We start from the raw sequence: 22,146 nt of genomic DNA, 5'->3' as shown, positions 1-22,146 counted from the left end.
CTTAAAACTAGGAAAATATAATAATATATAATATATTTATTTTTGAATTGTTACAAGTACACTGTAATGGTTCAAGAAATATAAACTTCGATTAATAATAGAAAGGCATATTTAATTCTTCCTTTGCCGAAATTGCAAAAAAAAAAAAACAAACAAAATGTCGTTCTTAATTTGAAAGAAAATACTAAAACTAGCAGTGTTAAATCATATACATACGAGTATATCAAAATTATGCTTTTTTCGTTCGTATTATAGTAGTATGCGTTCGCGTTCGATATTATACATGTGTGCGTTCGTTCATTTGTTTGGATTTATACTATATACAATTTTCGTGGACATGTGTGAAGGTTTACCACATAGAGCAATCCATGTACAATATTTGGTGCGAGAATTGCAAACAAGTAAATTGAAGCCATTACGTGTGTTGGGTATTACTTTATTTATAAAACAAATTAAATATGGAATTCGCCGAGAATATTATATTTATGTTTCATTAATCTTGCAATGTTTGTTTGTAAGTTTGTTTATGTCGAATCTTACAAGCTAAATTAGAATTACTTCCTTTTATACTAAAGAATTGAAATTTTACATGTTGATTCAGTTTTTATGGCAATATATTTTACATACATGACTAGTTTCGACATCCAGTATTGGCTCCAGAACTCCTCAACATTCAAAACCATTTCGTATATAAAACTGTTTTTTTAATATCTTATCTCACGATGACGTAATCTCTCTAATTCGATTTTAAAATACGAATGTCATCGATGATCAATTCCTCGGCGATATAGGAAATTAAGGGGAAATGAGAAACGTCATTATGTTTTAATGGATCTCTGCGTTTCCTGAGCAAGAGATATTTCATACCGGCCAGTATTTGCGGTAAGCTACCATTGCATTATATTACGGAACACAATTCCTCTTGATGTCATTTTATAGAAATGTGCAAATCACGACAGTCTAACCGAGCACGACCGCGTTTCTAATGTTGTAACGATCACTTGATACGTCCACACCTTGAAGGATAAGTGTTTAATATAATAAGGTTTTATATATCAAAAATAATGGCGCGCAACACGAACGCTCACAAAAAAATAATCATCTTTAAATATTTTATATTTCGAACAAGAAAAGGGAATAACAAAATTAAAATGAATCAGAGAAAATATTTGAGATTGATGATGAGGGATTTTTCCGATTCATGCAGATTTCCTGAATCACCGAACATGTGTAAACTCATTGCTTATCTGACTTTGAAGTTGCGATCTTTTGTTTAATTCCAAGAATTCCACTGGCTCAACTTGTACTTTTATAAATTAATTACTAACCTGTAAGCATGCACGTGTACTGGACAGCCCGTGATGGGGTTGTACAATAGAAGCACGCACGCCACCACGTCCCCTTGCACGACGGCGCTGGTGATGCTGCCATGTGGTATGAAGTGCTTGATCGTTTGCTGCTTGCCCTTGGCTGTCACATTCTGGATGATCTTCAGGCCCTTATGGGACACCTGTTTAATAAAAGCACATTTTTTTTATTCAATTTAAGTAACAACTACCGGTTCTTAAAACAATACTGAGAAGAAACGGCGATAGACATACTATGTATAAATAAATTGATTTTATAATATATTATAAGCAATTTACTAATAAGTACATTTAATATAAATATAACTTTATACTAGGGTATGCCATAGGTAGCATTCAGGAATAACGTAGTTTCTTTCTATCAGTGAAATTATTTTAGAATTGGATCATTAGTTCCAAAGATGATATATATAGCTTGGTGGTAGGGCTTTGTACAAGCCCGTCTGGGTAGATACCACCCACTTATCAGATATTCTACCGCCAAACAGCAGTACTAAGTTTTGTTGTGCTCCGGTTTGAAGGGTGAGTCAGTAAGTACAGGCACTTGAGACATAACATCCCAGTTTTAAAGTTTGGTGGCGCGTGGGCGATGTACGGAATGGTTAATATTTTTTACAGCGCCATTGTCTATGGGCGGTGATGACCACTTACTTCGTCCGCCTACCTAAACAAAAAAAAAGAAAAGAAAGAAATAGCCGACTAAAAAAAGATATAAACCCACGACACGTACCAATAATAAGTTTGTTTCGTTTCGTCTTTCGAGAAATAGATTGTCTTTAGACGTAACAGTCACAAGTAAAATGAAAACTGGTATTTTTGTTCTCGTTGGCCTCATTTTTAATGATAATTTTATATATAACCTTGTTGTTAATAAGCGAAAAATGTGTTGAGAACGAATTACTCATACATTTCTTTTTATATTTCGTTGAAGAGTGCAACTTTCTAAGGAGGTCGTATATAAAAAAAAACTTAATCTACATTTTACTCTTAACGAGAAATTAAATGTGTTTGCAGATACGTAAATTATATTTTAAGCACCTAACGCTTACATATATAAATATATATTAACACTAGTCGTTGCCCTCAGTTGCGCTCGCGTTTAAGAGGTCCTTCCATGAGTTCGGTTTTTCTGTTTTGGGCGTGAAAGTCTAACAAACATACAGACAGAGTCAGACAGAGTTACATACTTTCGTATCCATAATATTAGTATAACATAATGAGTGTATATGGTATAATTTTAGTAGACAGACGGAGAATCGCTTGTAATTAAATATATGTTAGGGAAAATAAAGATTGCGCTAGTAGAAAAGCGTATGTGTGCGTGTGTTACTGTGTGTTTGCGTGTGAATTGTGTATATTTTGCATGTGGTTTTGTATAGTTTATGATGTAATATTATCAGTCAGGATTCTGGATCCTGCCTTTTATATACTTGTATATATAAATAAATTATTTTAACATACTTAGCATTATATGTAAATAGTAATTATATGTTTTCTAGATATCACAAGTAGAAATAGCGTGTAAATTGCAATTATAAATAAAAAAAAACTGCTCTTGAGTATAATTATAAATAGTACTTACTTTTAATTATACTGAAATGACTTTACCTGTAGAGTAACTTTGAATGGTTCTAAGTTCCTCGCTCGCTCTTCCAAGAGTCTTATCGCAGGTAAGGCGAACTCTTCGCCTCGAAGGCCGCGCGACTCCTGCGCGCCGAGAAACCAAACGTAGTACGACGCTTTCTTTATATCTTTCTTTAGTCTCAACGCCATTTTGAATAAACTTCTATGTCATTGTTGAATATCTGAAAAAGAATTTACGGTTAGATTTCTGTCTGGATTTAAAGTTAAGAAATGTATTTGTGGTTTGGTTTTGAAACGATCGTCACGTCGATTGCTATAACGTTGCTACAAATACACAAGCTTACATAATGACCTATCAAAATAAAAAGTAAATAAAATTATTACTGATACTGTGATTTAAATTAATATTGATATATGAATATACTCTTAGTCTAGAAATATATATAATAAATTATATCTTATACAGCTGTTAATAATTATCGGCAAAGAATAAAACATCTAAGTAGAATCGGGGATTTTGAAATTAGTAGTATTATAATCTCATGATTCGAAATGCACCTAAAGCCGTTGGTCCTGCTCTTGAAGTCTATCTGATCGTTTCATTTAATTGAATTATGAGAGAGACGGAAGTCAGATAGATAAAAAGAGCACCACCCGTATTTGCGCTCTGACGCCCCTGCGCAAATCGTCTTTAAAACTAGGAAATTCATTAAGAAAAACTTTTTTTATATACGGAATTGTTTTCATTTTGTACATATTTACAGATTTAATACTTATTACTTTTTTTCATTGAATAGGTAGGCAAACGGACAAATAAAGACCACCTGATGTTTAATGGTCACCACTGTCCATAGACATTGGTGCCGTAAGATATTTTAACCAGTCTAAATCACCAATGCGTCAGCAACCTTGGGAACTAAGATGCTATGTCCCTTGTGCCTCTATTATGCTGTTCAGTGGCATTCAAACTCCATAAACCCAAATACCTTAATTGCGCATGTAATGGAATTATATTACAATGAATTTGTATCAGTTCAAATGAGTTTTGCATACTTTAGTGAAACAACTTGGGCACGTCACTGACCCCGTTTAATTCCACATTGTAAGCTAAATTCTTGTTTAATATAATAATGCTTGTTTTATTCGTTCTGTCGAATTTAGCGTTCTTCACAAGGAGTTGAAACTTCGTACACATGTACAGCAATATTTATGTAAATTTATTGACATATCAAACATCATTATTTATAAAAAAAAAGACAATTGGAGCTATACCAATTTTGAACTAGTTCATAAAACACAACAATGGCCCCTTAAATATCCCGGGTCGCAAGTCCCGAGATCTGATCAGAGTTACCCTCTCTGAGGGTGAATCCAAGGAATGCTGAGAAGCTACGTCTTAAATTGTATTTTCATGTCAATTAACTATATATTATACTTATAAATATACTTTTACAATTAATGTACAAAAAAATACAGGACAAAAGACAGCATTATCGCTTATTAACGATTTCTTCCAGTCAACCTTTGAGTCAGGATGTTTGAAAACTAATATTAGGTCGACGTTACTATTAATAATCGCACGCACACACTTACAACTAAGTATTATATGTATTATAATTTTTATATTTAATTAAATTCCAATATGATTAACATACAACAATAATCCTCTGAGGCTAAACAGTATTACTATTCCTTTTAAGTAATATTTATTCAATTTCTGTGTTCAGGTCCTTAATATTCTGCACCTGAGTGGTATAGGGCACGTGACGAATTGTCCATATTTAAATTGTGTGTGTAAACATACTTAACAATTGCAATATATTGCAAAATACGATATTAGATTTCAATAGCCACGAGCCTATTGTAGCAATAAGGATTGTACCTTATTTATTTGAAATTACTTTTGAACAAATAAAAAAGAAAACTTGTAATTGTTTCTTGTTCGTTATCTAAGAACTCCGTTATTACAATAATTATTTGAAATTGAAGAAAAAATACAATCCCTGATAGTAAAAAAATACGGGTGTTTTTTTTATGGGATCGAATTTTTTTAACAGTATTTTATCAAGAGTTTATTTCGAGTCGGTTTTTTTTTTATTTTTATTTGCGCGAAATGGTCATAGATAAATAAACTAGGTAGATAAAATAAAGATTCAACTATTGGTCATTAAAAAAAAAACGGTCAGGAACTACTCAGGTGATAAACTACTACTAATACTACAACTACTATACTACTACTTATTCTGCTAACATATCGCATTATAAAAGGTCAATTGGCACACATTCAATTCGCAAATCTTTTACTTTACAACTGTTCTGAATTTTAAAATATAATTTATAGATATTTTCTAATCTTATTAATATTTTTATTTAATCTATTATATTTCATCAAATAACATTATGTATCAAATGGATTATTTAAGTTATTTAAAAATTAAATCGTCATTTGTTTTTTTTTATCCACAGATAATTTCGGTAAAGTTTATTTTACGTAATGACATATATATGAATATAAATAATATTTTTGATTAAAATGCATTATGTATAGGTTTGAACATTTTGTTTAGCATATACAATATCGAATATTGTATATGCTAAACAAAATGCAGGCTGCAATTTTATTGTATATACACAGCTCGACTGACCGTTTGTTTATTAGGAATTCTCTCACGCATTCATTGCTTCACTTGTTCACAAACCTTGACTTCTTTTCTTAACAGCTCACTGAGAATATACGAAAACCGCTAATACTTATGAAAAATGCTAACATTGCTCAATATTTACGATTGCTAAACACCTTAATTAGATTTCTGTAATAAGGTATGAGGTCCGTTAATTAATTGCGTGCATATTTGTAACATTTCAAATGACTTACACTGATTTTTTTTTTTATTTCCTATCGTCAATACAATAATACTTTACAAGTATATAAAGTTAACTGTTTAAATAAACTAATATGTGGGGTTCTATATATATCTTATTTGGGTGTGTGTGTGTGTGCAATCACGCGATAACGACTGAATCGTCCGTAGATGATTAAATATATAATTTTTAGTATTTCGTCGAACCTTAATTTTTTTTTCAGATTTATTTAATAAGGTCAGGTAGGTCAGGTAACAGGTAGTCTATGTATGACTATAAAAGTTCAGTACAGTTTCTTTTTCTCGTCCGTTTCTCAAACGATTTTTTTATTTGGAAATAACAGTAGAAAATACACTACACTTTTACTGAAAAATAATGATCGAACGTTTTCGAATTTCGTCCATCTGGCGAACACCAGTGAAATAGATAGTTACTAGAACTATTAGAAGTAACATAAATTGGTCATTTTGATTTTCATATAGATTAAAATTAAACGATAAATTGGATCGTTTCATACAAACGTTAGTCGATAACTATAAATAATGTATTGCTGTAATAAAACGCACGTAACGACGTCAATAGCGGCACCGATTCACGTGTCAGTTCGCCTGGTGAGGAGCGTGCTTAACGCACTTTTGCAATATGTAATTTTATAAAATTACATTACGGTGTCTTTATATCGAGTCGTAATTACATACGTTATACTTTTTTTTTATGTAATTCGGTTTTTTATTTATGTATACAGCCGGAATGGTTCATTGGGTATATATTAATTCTTACGATGACCGCGTGTTCAATTTTGGGCAATGATTACTGAGTGTATCTGCTTAATTTGTGTTTAAAATTCGACACGTAGAATACTGTAAAAACGTCGTGAGATGCTACTTTTGTGGGATGTAAATATATTAAAAATCATAAACAAAATGTACTTTATTCAATTAGACTTTTACAAGCACTTTTGAATCGTCATTTAACCAACTATATTAAGTAAAGCTACCACCGGTTCGGAATGTAGATTCTACCGAAAATAACTGGCAAGAAACTCATAAGAAAACCATATATAGATAGGAGGTATTTGCTAAGCAGTGTGACATTTACGGGCTGTTATATACTAGTATTATAAACAAATAAAATTTTGTTTATCTGTAGGAGGGGATCTCCGAAATTAATAACCCAATTCTATAAAATAATTTACCGGTAGAAAGCTTCATTATTCCTAATTGCTATCCATTATATTTATATCATAACATTTTCTTTATTATTAATTGAATCCATGCGAAGCAGTGGCGCGGCTGTTTGCTAGTTTTTGATACTATAAAATTGTGGAAATGGTACCATATAACTAACCTAGCCCAACCAGAGGGTGGGGCGTAAGGAAATTTTAGTTAAGTACGTACGACTACATAATCATCTAATAACTAATGTTTGACTTCTGTCACAAAATAAGCTTGTGAGTATTTACCAACCAAAAGTTGCCAGTTATAATATTTCGTAACATAAAATAAGAATAATAAAAAATATATTCATAAAATTTCATGACTACATTGTCAATTTTAAATCACTATATAGCGTGTTAAAATGTACAGTTTTCAACACGCTATATATATTTTATATTTTTTCTTAACACGCATTTGTCAAAAAATTAATGAGGCCACGTTATAGAGAATAATACTTTATTTCTCTAAATTATGACCGCAGGCCAAATAGCCGTTAGAAGAACTGATACAAGAATTTTATTCCGTTAATAGTTGTTAGAAAAAAAGAACTAAGTGTACTATCTACATACGACTCACAACGAAGAGTCATTTTAGGCGAATGAATAACATGATAAAAAACACAATTATAAGATTGAGAAATTAGTCGTTACGCCCCTTCGCTCGGTGTTCTATACTATTCCACGTTCATGATTACATTGAAACAAGAGCCTAGAAAGCGTTATGTAAATATATGAGTGTGTGTTTGGATAAATTAAAAAAAAATGTTTATGGTTTTGGCAGAGCATACACAAACTATAATTTTGGTGATATCTTGGGAATTAAACCGCAGCGAAGCTGTTACATGTACAATGTATGTATATTAATTGTTAACAAACATTTTTAACAGAAAATAAATCCCGCTGAGTTTCTTTGGTACACATTGATACATTTCAAACCTCGACATATTTATTTCCAAATCGATGACCATTGTTATATTATTGATAATGACTTTATACATTATTAAGTATAATGTTTTTTTTTTGTAGAGTCAAATGCTTAAGAATAAAGTTTTGAATTTTGTTAGATTTTATTAGACGGAAACAAACATTCAAAGATAATAAATTTCTCATTTCTACGTAGGTACGTTATGAAATTGAACGTATAAATTAAAAAAAAAAAGACTACCGATGTCGTGGCACATCCGGTTGGGACGAAGTTGTATGTAATGTAAGTATGTATTAAATAACAGACACAATTAAATAAATTGACAGCGTTTGAGAATTATAAAATGACAAGACTTAAATAACTTTAAATAATATTATGTAAAAATGCCGAGATAGCCCAGTGGTTAGAACGCGTGCATTTTAACCGATGATTTCGGGTTCAAGCCCAGGCAGGCACCACTGAATTTGCATGTGTTAAATTTGTGTTTATAATTCATCTCGTGCTCGCCAGTGAAGGAAAACATCGTGAAGAAACCTGCATGTATCTAATTTCAACGAAATTCTGCCATTGCATTGGAGCAGCGTGTCGGAATATGCTTCTAACCTTCTCCTCAAAGGGAGAGGAGGCCTTAGCCCAGCACTGGGAAATTTAGAAGCTGTTAATGTATGTAAAAATGTATATATGTATTAGAGAGGGGGAAAAGTCACCTGGAGAGTACATAACGCTTTTTCCTTACCTTCAATATTTAAATAAACTTCTATACGTGACTTGGAACTTTTTATTTCGTCTAACTATTTTCAGACAATTGTCCGTCTGTAGGTATGTCAATGACGTGTCGATACTAAGAAAAAACTATGTTTATTTAGTCAAACATGTGATGATAATTGTGTGAAACAATATGCATTGTTTTTTTTTAATGTTGCGCCATTATAATATGTGTTTATGGAATTACAATGGCTAATTATTTTTCGTTACTTGATGGCAGCGAAAATATCACTGATGTCTTTTTTTATTTTCAATAAATTAAATATACCTATATTATATATAGGTATTATATATAATCTACAAAACAAAACAATGATAGTTAACGTGTCCTAAATAGGTGTACCATTCAGCTTCCAAGTTGTGTTCCAAGAAACCAACGCTGATTTACAATGGTACCCTATGTGGTTATGACGGGCTGTGACAGTATATGCTAATCTTAATGTAAATACTTAAACATAGAATAACAATATAATTGTTATACATTATAGATGATAGTGGTAATATTAAAAACTTAGCTTAACAATGATGGTATTATTTCCTCTATTCAACGGGAAATTGCATCTTTGTTAGTATTCCTTTCACCATTCCGAGCCGTCGTCATTTATAAGTATATTTAATTTTCATTTCTGAATGATTGAGTCCTGAGTATATAAAAAAGGCAAAGATAAACAGCTTTACTAAAACATTCAAATTAATTTATATGTCTTTCTATAAGTTTTCCTTTGGCAGACATTAGTATAAATAAGTGTACGATTATTTTTATAACAATGATTTTTATGTCATAAGTCATTTTCGAAATGAACGAATTAGATCGCGTTTACGTTCAAATGCAACCGAGTTAATTGATGGTCTTTCACTTTTACTTCCAGCACAATAAGTTCGACTAAACACATTTATTAAGTATGGGAAGTCCGTAGAACAATATGCGAAGAGACACAGTGCCCGAATATTAAGGTCAGTCGGTTATGAGGCTCTCATACCTGTCTCGAAAGCGCATTGTATTTTTATACATCTACGAAAACATCTGCTTATTAACATATCAGGTTGTGTGAATTTAGTCACAACATTTATCTAGAAATAACATCTTTAAACGACAAATACAACCATATTTATATTTGGCATATTTTAAAAAAAAATCTTAGATTAGTTATCGCTCGCGGCTATATTAGTTTTAGGGGTTGGTCGTCAGGTTCATCCTTGGTGTAGATGTTTCGTAGCAAATTTCATCAAATTCAGTATATTGGTTTGGCCTTGAAACAGCGACAGACAGACATCCAGACATAGTTACTTTCGCATATAAGTATAGATGAACAGACAATTGGAGCATCTGATGGTAATTCAATATCGCCAATAGCCACTGGTATTGTTAGTAGTACAATAACTACTGAACGCCATCAATATAGTCATGGGCAATGATCTGGTCGGTGAACAGGTGGCCCTTTTGCTAGTCTACCTATTTTAAACAAAATAAAATAAAAAATAGTGAGGGTATGAGGTTAATTGACGCAAATTCTTGAGTAAGAATTTATATCTGTGTTCTTTTATGAGTTAAAATTATTATCCTTAATCAAATACTGGATCATCTCAGTTTCAATAACAATGTTTTAAATGCGCAAGTAACTGTTTACGTCTTCACGATACAACCGCTGAAGCGATTTAAATTAAATTTGGTATGCAGATAGTTTGAGTACTTAATAAAATCAAGAAATAATAATATCAATTAGAGCTCAAAGGTTATACTTTGATTTCTTAATGTTGATCAAATTAATTTATATTTGGTTTATAAAAAAAACCTGCTCCAAAGGTTTCTTCACGGAGTTAAATTGAATTTTATTTACAAACGATTCTATTAACAGGTGCGTCGGCGTGTAACCCGCCACGGTAGTTGAAGGCGAGTTAGTGGGTGACGTAAGTTTCACCAAACAATCAAATCTCAATAGCTTATAGCAGTTTTCAAACCGACTGGAATTTAACCTTGATTTAACCAATTCGGAAAGCGGTCATTGTCCTATGCGGGGCATAAAATACTAATTATTCTTACTTACTTTTTTTGACTGTTCTTTATTGAACCCCATTGTATTTATAGTATAGATCTGTTTACCCGCAAAGGTTCACCCCTTCATCGTAAATTATCAGCTGGTACTCCTCTAGATACCGAAGGAGCTGGCAGTTTAGTATGGACTCCATTATCTTGGAGAGAACAAGGGGGTGATGGGTATATGCCTAAAATTGGACGGATCCGAGCAGTTACTCTTTTTAAGGATCGGATGAACCAAAGCAGTCTTCCAGGAGATCGGGACGACGGCTAATGCGTAGGATTACCGGAAAAGACGCGTTAAGACCGGTGCCAACTCGGGAGCACATGTCCGTAGCACGATTGGAGGGATGCCATCGGGTCCACTCGACTTATGAATGTCCAAGGAAAGAACTGTAAAACTAATTTAAGATCTGTGTTTGCATTAATTTAATATTATTAAACCGCTTTCTTCTGTTCCCCACGAGTTTTTATATAACTGTGTATTTAAATAAATTGTATATTAATTTGATTATTACGCATATATATAAATAAGTATATTCTGTAAATTACAATATATGACGTAAAATAAATTTATCGATTTAACAAAAAAAACAGTAATATCACTGCGATCATTGAATAATATCCAAAGTCCCAAAACTTAATTAATTATTATTTCAAGAAAACATCTTAAACATATTTTAAAAAAACATTAATATTTTTACTACAATGTATATTGACGGTCATTGACCCGTCTGGTAAAAACAATGCAATTGTTAGTGGTTGTTAGTTAGATACTTTTATAGTGATTCTTTATAAATTCAATATAGGTACGAATCGCTTGGGCATAAATAATTACATTGTCTCTTATGTAACGTGGAATTCGTGTGGAATTTTAATGATGTACTTGTGTGTATTTTAAACAAGGTGTATAAGTTTCCGCCCGTGATTTCGTGTAGGTGGGGAGAGGTGTTAGGTATGATGTCCTTGTGTATGCAAAATTTAATGATGAACAAACAAACTTAACTTTCGCTATTATGATATTAATGGATGGTAAGAGATTTGGTAATAGTTAGTGTCATTAATCAAATTAATATCTCACTTATTTTAATTAAAAATCATAAATAAAATATTATTTATTCAAGTAGGCTCATTAAAGCGACATTTGTGGTCGAGTAGTGTGTACACCGGTTTTCATAGGTACGCCACTCCGAGATCTCGGGTTCAATTCTCGGCCGAGTCGATGTAGAAAAAGTTCCTTAGTTTTCTATGTTGTCTTGGGAATTTACAGATAATGTGAATAAAGTCCAATTAATGTTATATATAACCTACTTGGAAATCAAAAAATACTGATTCCACGCTTTTTATCATTAAAATAATCCTATGTTGAATAATATGCCTTATTTATAAATGAATTTTTGGCGGATACATTTTTAATAGGCCAAGTTTATAACTATAAACGAACAAATAAAATAACAGAACATCGGATTTGTTTTATTTTCTTCTGTCAATAAATATAAGTTGTAAATAAGACTTAAATGACGTATGGATGTTTTGTTTAACATGTATTGTCTGGAAGGAAATAGAAATGGAATTAGTTGAATATTATTCTGGAGAGAACAAAGCGATTATACATTGTATGTTGTTGATACTTATGACATGAGCCTTGTGTCAATCCGGTATTGTCCGGTCAGTCACCTCTGATTTTTCACTAACCGAATTCAAAATAGGAAAAGGTTCTCACTACGGATGTGGGTAGTAGCTTTACATTGAATTTATAACTGTAACATCACGATTCAAATGTCCTTTTACGAGCCTACTTGAATGAGATTATTTTTATTTAGCTTGGTAAATATCTGATGACGAGTCTCGGAGACACACGGGAACTTTTCAAAAATGGCAGCCAATCAACTTGCCGCTATATTATTAAAATTAAAAAGAAAACGTCGTGAGGAAACTTGCATGTTTTTTACTTGTGTGTGTAAACTGTTACACATTTAAAGATTTTGTCCAGCATTGGGACACTTCCGCTGTTACCTTTCTTTATCTACACTATTATTATAAATGCGAAAGTAACTCTGTCTGTCTTTCTCTTTCACGGCCAAACGACTGAACCGAATTTGATAAAATTTAGTATGAAGCGAGCTGTAGTAGTAGACAAAGACTACTTTTTTATACCTAACACCTGAAGACCACTCGAATTCGGGAGCGAAGCTGCATAGACAACTAGTCTAATATATTAAATTCATCTTCGAAACGAACTGCATCTGGTATAATTTATATGTAACTACATTGGTTCAGTAGTATTTAAGTTATTACAAAATAGTAACAGTAACAGCCTGTAAATTTCCTACTGCTGAGCTAAGGCCTCCTTTCTATTCGAGGAGAAGGTTTGGAGCATATTCTACCACGCTGCTCCAATGCAGGTTGGTGGAATACGCATTTGACAGAATTTCGTTGAAATTAGACACATGCAGGTTTCTTCACGATGTTTTCCGTCACCGTCGAGTACGAGATTACTTATAAACACAAATTAAGCACATGAAAATTCAGTGGTGCTTGGCTGGGTATGAACCCGAAATCATCGGTTAAGATGCACGCGTTCTAACCACTGGGCCATCCCGGCTCTTGGGCAGATGGCCCAGTGGTTCTTAAAAAAAAAGGCTCTTAAAAAAATAATTAGTACTCATTTATTAGTAAATATAGTTTGACTATTACAAATACCAAGGCGGTATCTATATACCTGTAACTATGTACAGGCAATGCTCATAAAACATAATGTATATAAGTAATACCTCTACGAGTTCCTACTTCCTAGGCATGTGTATCAACCGTGACATGAAGACGAACTAATAACGTTTAAGCGACAGTATCACGGTTACCGTTATAGTCTGCCGTTAACGGTTAACGTCACAGTTAACTGTTATGTAACCCGCACCCGTGCCAACCAGCAACCTTGGTTAATTGCAACCCAGATAGTGAGCTGGGTCACGGAAGGAGTAAGATTATTACTATAATAAGAACTATCACTTGTTTATTTAATAAATTGTTCATATATGTTGTAATAGGCGTATTACACGCACTGATTTTATAGATAAGATAATAATATAATACTTACTTACATTACATTACATTAGCAGCCTGTAAATTTCCCACTGCTGGGCTAAGTTCTTTTAGTAAATTTAGGAGAATATTCCACCACGCTGCTCCAATGCGGTTTGGTGGAATACACATGTGGCAGAATTTAGTTGAAATTAGACACATGCAGGTTTCCCTCACGATGTTTTCCTTCATCGCCGAGCACGAGATGAATTATAAACACAAATTAAGCACATGAAAATTCAGTGGTGCCTGCCTGGGTTTGATCCCGAAATCATCGGTTAAGATGCACGCGTTCTAACCACCGGGCCATCTCGGCTTACTATACGGCAATACTTACTTACTAATATAAAATTAATTGGTGGTAGGGATTTATGCTTTATGGGTAGTTACCACCCATCAGATATTCTTATGCCAAACAGCAATACTTTGTATTGTTGTATTCTGGTTTGTGCCAGTGTTAATACAGGCAGAAGAGACATAACATCTGAGGTTACCAAGGTTGGCGGCGCAGTGGCGATATATAGAATGTTTAATATTTCTTATAGACTTAATGTCTATATGGCCTATATAAGCCTATCGTCAGGTGGTATACACTATATTTTTATTGCTTTACAGCTTACTAAAAAATAAATTTAAAGCATTAATAGAACTTATATTAACCAACCCAAGACAAGAACGGAAATATTTGTAGATGAAATAAAAATAACATCAAACGAAAAGTGTACTTAAAACAATAATTAAACAAAACGACACGGTGTTCAAATGGAGTGGAAAGGATTTATGGAATTAATCTGGTTCTGGCGAAGACGAAAATTTTATAACATGTTAGTTTTGACTAAGATCAAGATCAAGATTAAAAAACAAAAGCCAGTCGAAAATGAGAACACGAATACAAATTTCCCGGTATCCCAGATTCCCGGATCTACCATATGGCTTTTTGGGCTTCAGCCCAGGGCCCCGTGGATTCATGGGGGTCCCAACTAAGTCAAGTCAAAGTCAAAAATAGACGATAATGCAAAAGTATCCATAACTTCATTAAATTAAACAGGTCGTATGGTTTCAAGTCTACGTTCAGATATGTCTAAGGTGGGCCCCTAAGTAGTGGTACTACGCATTTTTTTGGCACGACAATTTTCCGCGCACTCCGTCTGCCTTTTGTTTTATAATCTGTGGTATAACATTAAAACTTAATTCCGGTTTGGGCAAGAGGCAAACCGTTGAAAATGTGTTACTTCCGCTTTCTAACATTGTTCTTGGTACATTGATGGTGAAAAAGAGAAAGGATGTCTCATCCTTGTTTGTATATTCATATGTAGTAAACTCAAAACGTCTTAAGAGGAAGGGAGGACTGTTTATGTTCAGTAAGAAATTTATATGATAACTTAAATTTAATATTTTAAAAGTTAAGTCGGCTCATTAAGTAAATACATAAAATCTGATGATGATTTATTTATACGTATAAATTTATTAATTAATATCTGTATATTTATTATTTATTTGTAACAGAATTCAATTTAATAAATAATCCTCTTTTCACCTCTCTGTCATTCTTTAAATATGGCTATTCTTAATCTAATATAACTATAGTAAGACTGATTAATATGTAAAAGTAATTGCTGTTAATATAATTGTTAAATAAATTATTATTATTTTTATTGTAAATAGATTTTATAGTATTTCGAATTTAGTAAAAGATTTAGATACCTTAGATACTAAAAGATTTTGGAAGAAGAGAGAACGGTTGTGAAACTTGAGACAAGGCTAGGTAGCTAGGCAGTCAGAGATCGGCTGACGCGATACTGATTGTATGTTTGTTTATTTATGTTATAGGTAGCAAACGAGCAGGAGGCTCATCTGATGGAAAGTGACTACCACCGCCCATGGACATCTGCAACACCGGGGGGCTTGCAGGTGCGTAATTGTTCTGCGTTATTGTTTATATTTTAAAATACATCAAGGGATACTTTTCATATTACCAAGTTTATAAGTCCAATTTTACGCATTACGGGGTACTTATAGTGAGACAATTAGGGCGGAATGATGGCAGTACATATGTCTATTGTTGGTGTCGATTCTTTAGCTGGGTTTGTCTTCCGTCCGCAATCCGTGCTAGTATAATAGCTTATTGTTCTACCAAGTCACGACTCTTTAATAACAAGCAATTTTCACACTTACATTGCCGTAATAGGAACTAATATAGCTTGGGAATCAACGATGTCATATAAGCACACAATTTTATTGTCCTAAGGAGTAGGTCGGTGTGAACTTTGTAGAAACAATTTATTTATTTTACCTTTTCAAATTTTAATTAAATTTAATTATTTTAGATAATGACAGCTCCGCCATGTTGGATTCGAGATTGTATACTTCACCTTATTTAAAATAATAATATTTACAAGAACATCAGATTCACGCTCGTCATATAAATATTCTAAATTTCCAGCTGGTGAGACTGGAAACTACTGATGTCATACTGACGATGATAATGATGTATACTGATATCATATACTGAAAGCGTTGCAACTTTTTTATTTGTTTTAAGTGTCAAAATAACCTTTTATTAAGTACTTTTAAATCGACATTTTACAAAACTGTATTAAGGAAAGATACCACAGGTTCGGAAGTAAATTCTACCGATAAGGACTGACAAGAAACTCAGTAGTAACCCTTTTTAACATTTGTTAGTTAAATACAATAGATATAATATATCCTGTACCAAGTCAACGAGTAAAACCCACGCTTTTTTAACATTTTTATTATCTTGTGTTGAATAATATACTGTATATAGGTTTTTCTGTTGTTATAAGCACTTTTGAATCATCACTGGCTCAGAATGTAGACGCTAACTTGAAATCACCGAGAAAAAACATAGTCATTATAAAATACACTTTTTGATATTTTAAATTAAATTAATTATCGTTCCTTTTAACGATACTACATAATTAAAATTATAATGCGCTTATTTTATTTAAATATCTTATAAAATTTAATGTAAACGAATAAACAAGAAAAGCGCTAAATAGCATAAAATTAAAATGGAACGGGACGTTGATGTAAAAATAAACTCAATCGTTGTTTTTTCTTTAAATTATTTGGTAAGAAAATGAGTTTTTAAAAAAAGAGGTTTAAAAACTCGGCGTTTCGATGCACTCGGTCGTGTCATGTTTTTATTTCGTTTTACGTAAAGAAAGCCGGAAACTAACCGGCAAATGGCAAGTAATTAATTGCCTATTGCGACTTTAATTTGTCGTTTCATTCCACGCAACTATTTACATATATACAGTAAAATGAGGTCGTATATTTTTACATGAGGTGCAAAAAATATATTATCTATTTATGTACATATGACTTGACCTGATATGTCTCTCGATATATATTGAAGAAACTTTTGATATGAAAGGACGTATCTTATTAAACATGCGTATGAACACTATACTCTATTTCAACGACAAGAGGGGAAAAGCCAAATAAATAACATTTGACAGCTTGAATTATCTATGATATTCACTGTGGATTTGCGAAAAAATGGCGTTTTGAACGTCGACGAAACTGTTATTGGAATTTCGGAAGTAAAATTAATTCTAAAATATATATTAATCAGATACAGATATATTAATCAAGAACTGTTAGTAGTGCATATATCTGAGGTATTAGCAAATCTTTTTTTTTTTGTTTATTTTATGTCCGAAGCCCTGGCGCGTACCTACTATTGAAATGAAGTTTAAAATAACTGTCATAAGTTGCATCTCAAGGTGCGTATGTGTGCGTACTTGCGTAAGTGCTGTCAATAATAATAACCTAAAAATTATAACCAAATTGCTTTACGGAAACAAGTTTCCGTCAGAAAAAAAAAATAAGAACAAGTATATTTAGTAAAATATAAACTATTTACATAATATGGTGCAGGGCATAATTAAAAATAAAAACGTGTACAAATCCACCATTTCACTGTTAAATTGACTTAGATATTCTGGTTGTAGACCACTTTTCACATAACAAATTGGTTCATACAAACAAGTCACCAGTAACGAAATATTTACAAACAATTACGCTATTACTTCAAGGTCATTTAAACGAATTTATGTTTATTATCTGTGGTTTAAAATATTTTATCAAATAATTGAGATCAATAGAAAAAAAAGTGTAAGACCGACGACCGAGTCTTATTTTAATTGAACATACATTTGCTCAGGTTTAGGTCGGTAGTATGACGTAACTTCCTGCAGCGGAAGTCTGCCGTTCAACAGACGTATTACTTTCAAACCGCTTGTCACTGGAACAGTGGACTAAATATTTACCTAAACAAGCAATTCGAATTCAACTCACTACAAATCGATCATTAAATATCTGTATTTTTAGAGTTATTATTGCATCTACTGATATAAGTTTTATATACATTATTTTATTAGTCTAATCAGTTAGCCATTACAAATGTTTCATTTATTGTCTGTGGAAATCAGCGAACAGATCGCCTTTGTGTACATTTATTTTATTTATTAATCTGTGGTATATGTATTTATTATTTTATCTATGCGAGTAACTTTGGTTTTATTAATTGTGTATCGAATATATAATGAATAACACAAAGTTAATATAAGCCGCCCTGAATACGTTGTCTAAAGAAAGTTTATTAAATAAATGATATGTACTTAAACATATAATATGTGCATATTTGACGAACAGTATCACAATTATAATTTAAACAATATATCTGGCGTTGGACACTATAATAGCTCAGAAACTGTACATTATATGACAAACATACCTAACTAAAAAGTATTTAACTATTTTAAGCCACATTGAAATACGAATTTTTAGAAACATTTTTTTTTTGTGATTTTATATACAATATCTAAATATAATATTTAATTCGAGAATTTCATTCTACAGCGTTATATTAAATGTTAACGCTATAAATGTCGTCGCAAACTTAAGATTTAATTATTTATCTACATTGATTGGAGTATCTATTTATTGCCACTGTCAATTAAACTATAAAATTCTAAAATGTGAAATCGAAAGTCTTAATTATTATGTAAAAATAACCATTACTTAAAATGTATTTCCAAAACGTAGGAGCGAAAGTTCGAACCTGATTTAAACTGGAACTAGGTTTATGCAACGAATAAACTTGTCCCACTAAAGATTAAAAGTCGAGTAAGCATTCTAAATCAATCAAGTTTATAACTTCAATATCCGTCAAATTTGCACTTAACTCAGCGAGAGGTTTTTGCTGTCGTACATTTCGTACGGATGTTGATTTGACTCAACAAAATTGATTTAAAATAGATTTAAATTAAATTATAAAAAAAAAATATGCATTATATTTCCTAATATGACGTGGAAGTCCTCCCTGAAAGGGTCTGAAAGGGTCAGGGAGCCCTCCCTGACCCTTTTTGACCACTAAGAAAACAGTCCTTCTTTTTGGGGGGCATCACGGGATGGATTGCGCCTGCTACCGTGACACCTCGACCTTAGGCCTGCCTAAAGCCTAAAAGCTAAAGAGTATTCGGTATTAACCAGATATATTCCATTTTAGTATTCTAATAAGAACTAACATATAATTATTCATATACCATTCGAAAGTTAAGAATTGAGAGAATTAATCGTAAATCTAAATGGATATAAACTATAAAGTAAAGATGTAAGAAATGGGAACCCCCTCCGAGCCGCACAACTCTCGCCACGCGCTACACCTGTGCGCCGAGAGTTGCCCATTGTATAGAATATTAAATAATAATGAAACTTAAATATTTTCTACTTGAGGTTCTTAAAAAACGCTTAGAACGCCGAACACACACACCTTCGAAAAATACATAAAATTTGATTAAGGAAACTTTTATGAGTCTCTCTTCATTAAGAATTATCTAACCAGATACATAATATTTGTTTAGAAAACTACGAATACATTGTACATCTATAATATACAATAGGTGTGATCCGGAATTTAATAAAATTCTTATTTATCTAGACGACACTAGTAATATATAAATTATCACTACTACTACAAATATAGACATAAGATTTCGAACCAACAAAGTTTCATAACACATAGTTAAGCGAAGACATCTTGTATACATGTTAGTTAGTAGAGATTCTCAGAGGTCAGTGACCCGAGATAAGCTTATAATAATTAGAGATGCGTTTAAAGTACAGTAACATCAGAATAAGATCAGAAACAGCGCGTTTGAAGCTGTAATGAGTTTGAGCAAATTATTTTAATAGCAGATAGCTGCAATTATTTACAAACCGAGTCAAGATAATCAACACAAAATGATGTATAATAAAACACTTCTATACAGGGCAGCGTTAGGGTATTACAATACATAGTATATACATTATACATATATATGTTACTGTAAAAGCTCGAAATACGGTAAATTTTAAGATTTTCCAGTAAAACCTAAAATTTACCTACATGAGTTGGTAAATGTAAGGATTAATTATAAAGGGACGACTTTTTCGGACTTTTACCATTTCAACCTATCCTAACCTAACATGTAAATCCTATGACTTACCACGGAATGATGGTTAAAGTTCGAAATCCAAAGTTTTATGGACATTTACCATTCATAATCGGTAAATCTTAGGTATTACTGGAAAATCTTAAGATTTATCGTAGTTCGAGCTTTTACAGTAACATACATATTAAATCAAAAACAAGATATTCTGTATTTAAATAAACTTAAATAGACATTACAGAGATTTAAATGTAAAACCACCACCGGTTTGAAAAGTTCATTCCGACAAAAAGGGCCGGTAAAAAACTCAGCAGTTACTATTTTCCATTAATGTAATTACAGAGTATGTAAATAAAGTATAATAAAATGTTTACATATCCTGCCTACCTAAATACTAAGTCCACGCTTTCCTATCTTTAATATAATCTTGTATTGAGTAATATGCCTTATTTATAATTATATATGCATTCCAATTTCGCGTATTAACCGCACCTTCTTAAGCCAGTTTTCGCCATCAAATTTCAGCAGTAAATTCAGAAAATGATCCGAATGAATGTTATGTACTATTAATATCGTATATATTATATTTATAATTCAAGAGTGTCTAAATTCTAAAATGTTTTAAATTAAACACAAAATAGAATTGCAATGTCTAATTTAATTAGGACGTTAAAGAAGTTGACGTAACATTCAAACTTTACTTTTGTATTTATCGCTTTAAGTAATGCTATATTAACGTCAGCCTGACGCTAATATAGCATTACTGTGAAATTCTCACAACTAAGGAATTAATAAGTAGCGATAACAAAATAATTGTTTTAAAATTATTAGTAATACTGTTTAAAAAAACAATTAACATTTCTAACAGTGAAGAGTTTCATTGTTCTATTTTTAATGTTAGCAAGCAACTGTTGAAATACGTGAAGTGTTTTGCTAACGATACCAAAACATTGCATATGGAAATCTATATTGTATCATTTTCATTAATTACTGGTTCAAGCACGTTCAAGGTTTTGTCTTTGGTTCACTCGTAAATAATTCGAAAAACACTTCGAATTTTATAATTGGAACGTAATTACTAGCTGTTTCATAGACATGTAACAATTTGTAATATAGATAACACATAAATTTAATTAAAGAAAACGAATCTAGGGCACTGATAAATAATGTGTTTGAAATTGCATACAATATAAAATTAAAGATTTTTATCGTATTGGATTTGAGTATTAATAATAACTTTATTTAATTTAAGTGTCTTTTTTAAATGACAAAATTTTTATATAGATATGATCAATAGGGACACGAATAAGAGTTTTGAGTCGATTTATAATCTAGATATTATCTAACAATTATATTTACAGTAAATATGTAGCCCATAGAATCAAAAAAGTAAATATTATTTCATTCATAGTATTTAAAGGTCAATTTATTTTGATATATAAAATATAGTTACTTACAACATACTAAAAATTAATCGGGACTGTCATTTAATGACGTCAGAAAAATTACGGCGGTTCACACAATGACCACAGATTCAAAATCGATGTAAACGTACCACAAAGAACGCAGGTTTAATACTGATTAAGTTCGACGCTGAGCAAAATTACTATGTATTTAAACACCTAATTCTACAGAGTTCATTATTCAGAGATTATAGAAAGTATTTAATCGGTTACGAGCAAGGTACTAACGTTTTAATTGCAAATTATATACGAGAGAGAACTGACGATAATCACATGGAATAGAATTAAAGGAAAGCGGTCAGTTTCAATTGTTACTAATTCAACACTTGATTCTGGTCCTAGTTTAACACAATGCTTAATTTCTCTTTATAATACGCACTTGTGCAT

General features: G+C 31.8%; 1 protein-coding gene across 2 annotated transcripts in view; it reads right to left on the bottom strand.

Annotated features, from left to right (window-relative positions):
- LOC125071973 (zinc finger CCCH domain-containing protein 13) overlaps nt 1-22,146 on the bottom strand; it is an 80,306-nt gene that overhangs the window by 21,354 nt on the left and 36,806 nt on the right. For both annotated transcript variants that reach the window (XM_047682424.1, XM_047682425.1), the window contains exons 3-4: nt 2,976-3,172; nt 1,329-1,510 (exon numbers count right to left, since the gene is read on the bottom strand). In XM_047682424.1, coding sequence (XP_047538380.1) covers nt 1,329-1,510; nt 2,976-3,140 — 347 coding nt within the window. In that variant the 5' untranslated portion in view covers nt 3,141-3,172. The remainder of the gene's footprint in view (nt 1-1,328; nt 1,511-2,975; nt 3,173-22,146) is intronic.

The sequence above is a fragment of the Vanessa atalanta genome, chromosome 20, assembly GCF_905147765.1.
Source record: "Vanessa atalanta chromosome 20, ilVanAtal1.2, whole genome shotgun sequence".
NCBI lineage: Eukaryota > Metazoa > Arthropoda > Insecta > Lepidoptera > Nymphalidae > Vanessa > Vanessa atalanta.
Note: the sequence above shows the minus strand (reverse complement) of the source record. Positions and strands in the feature narration are given on the sequence as shown.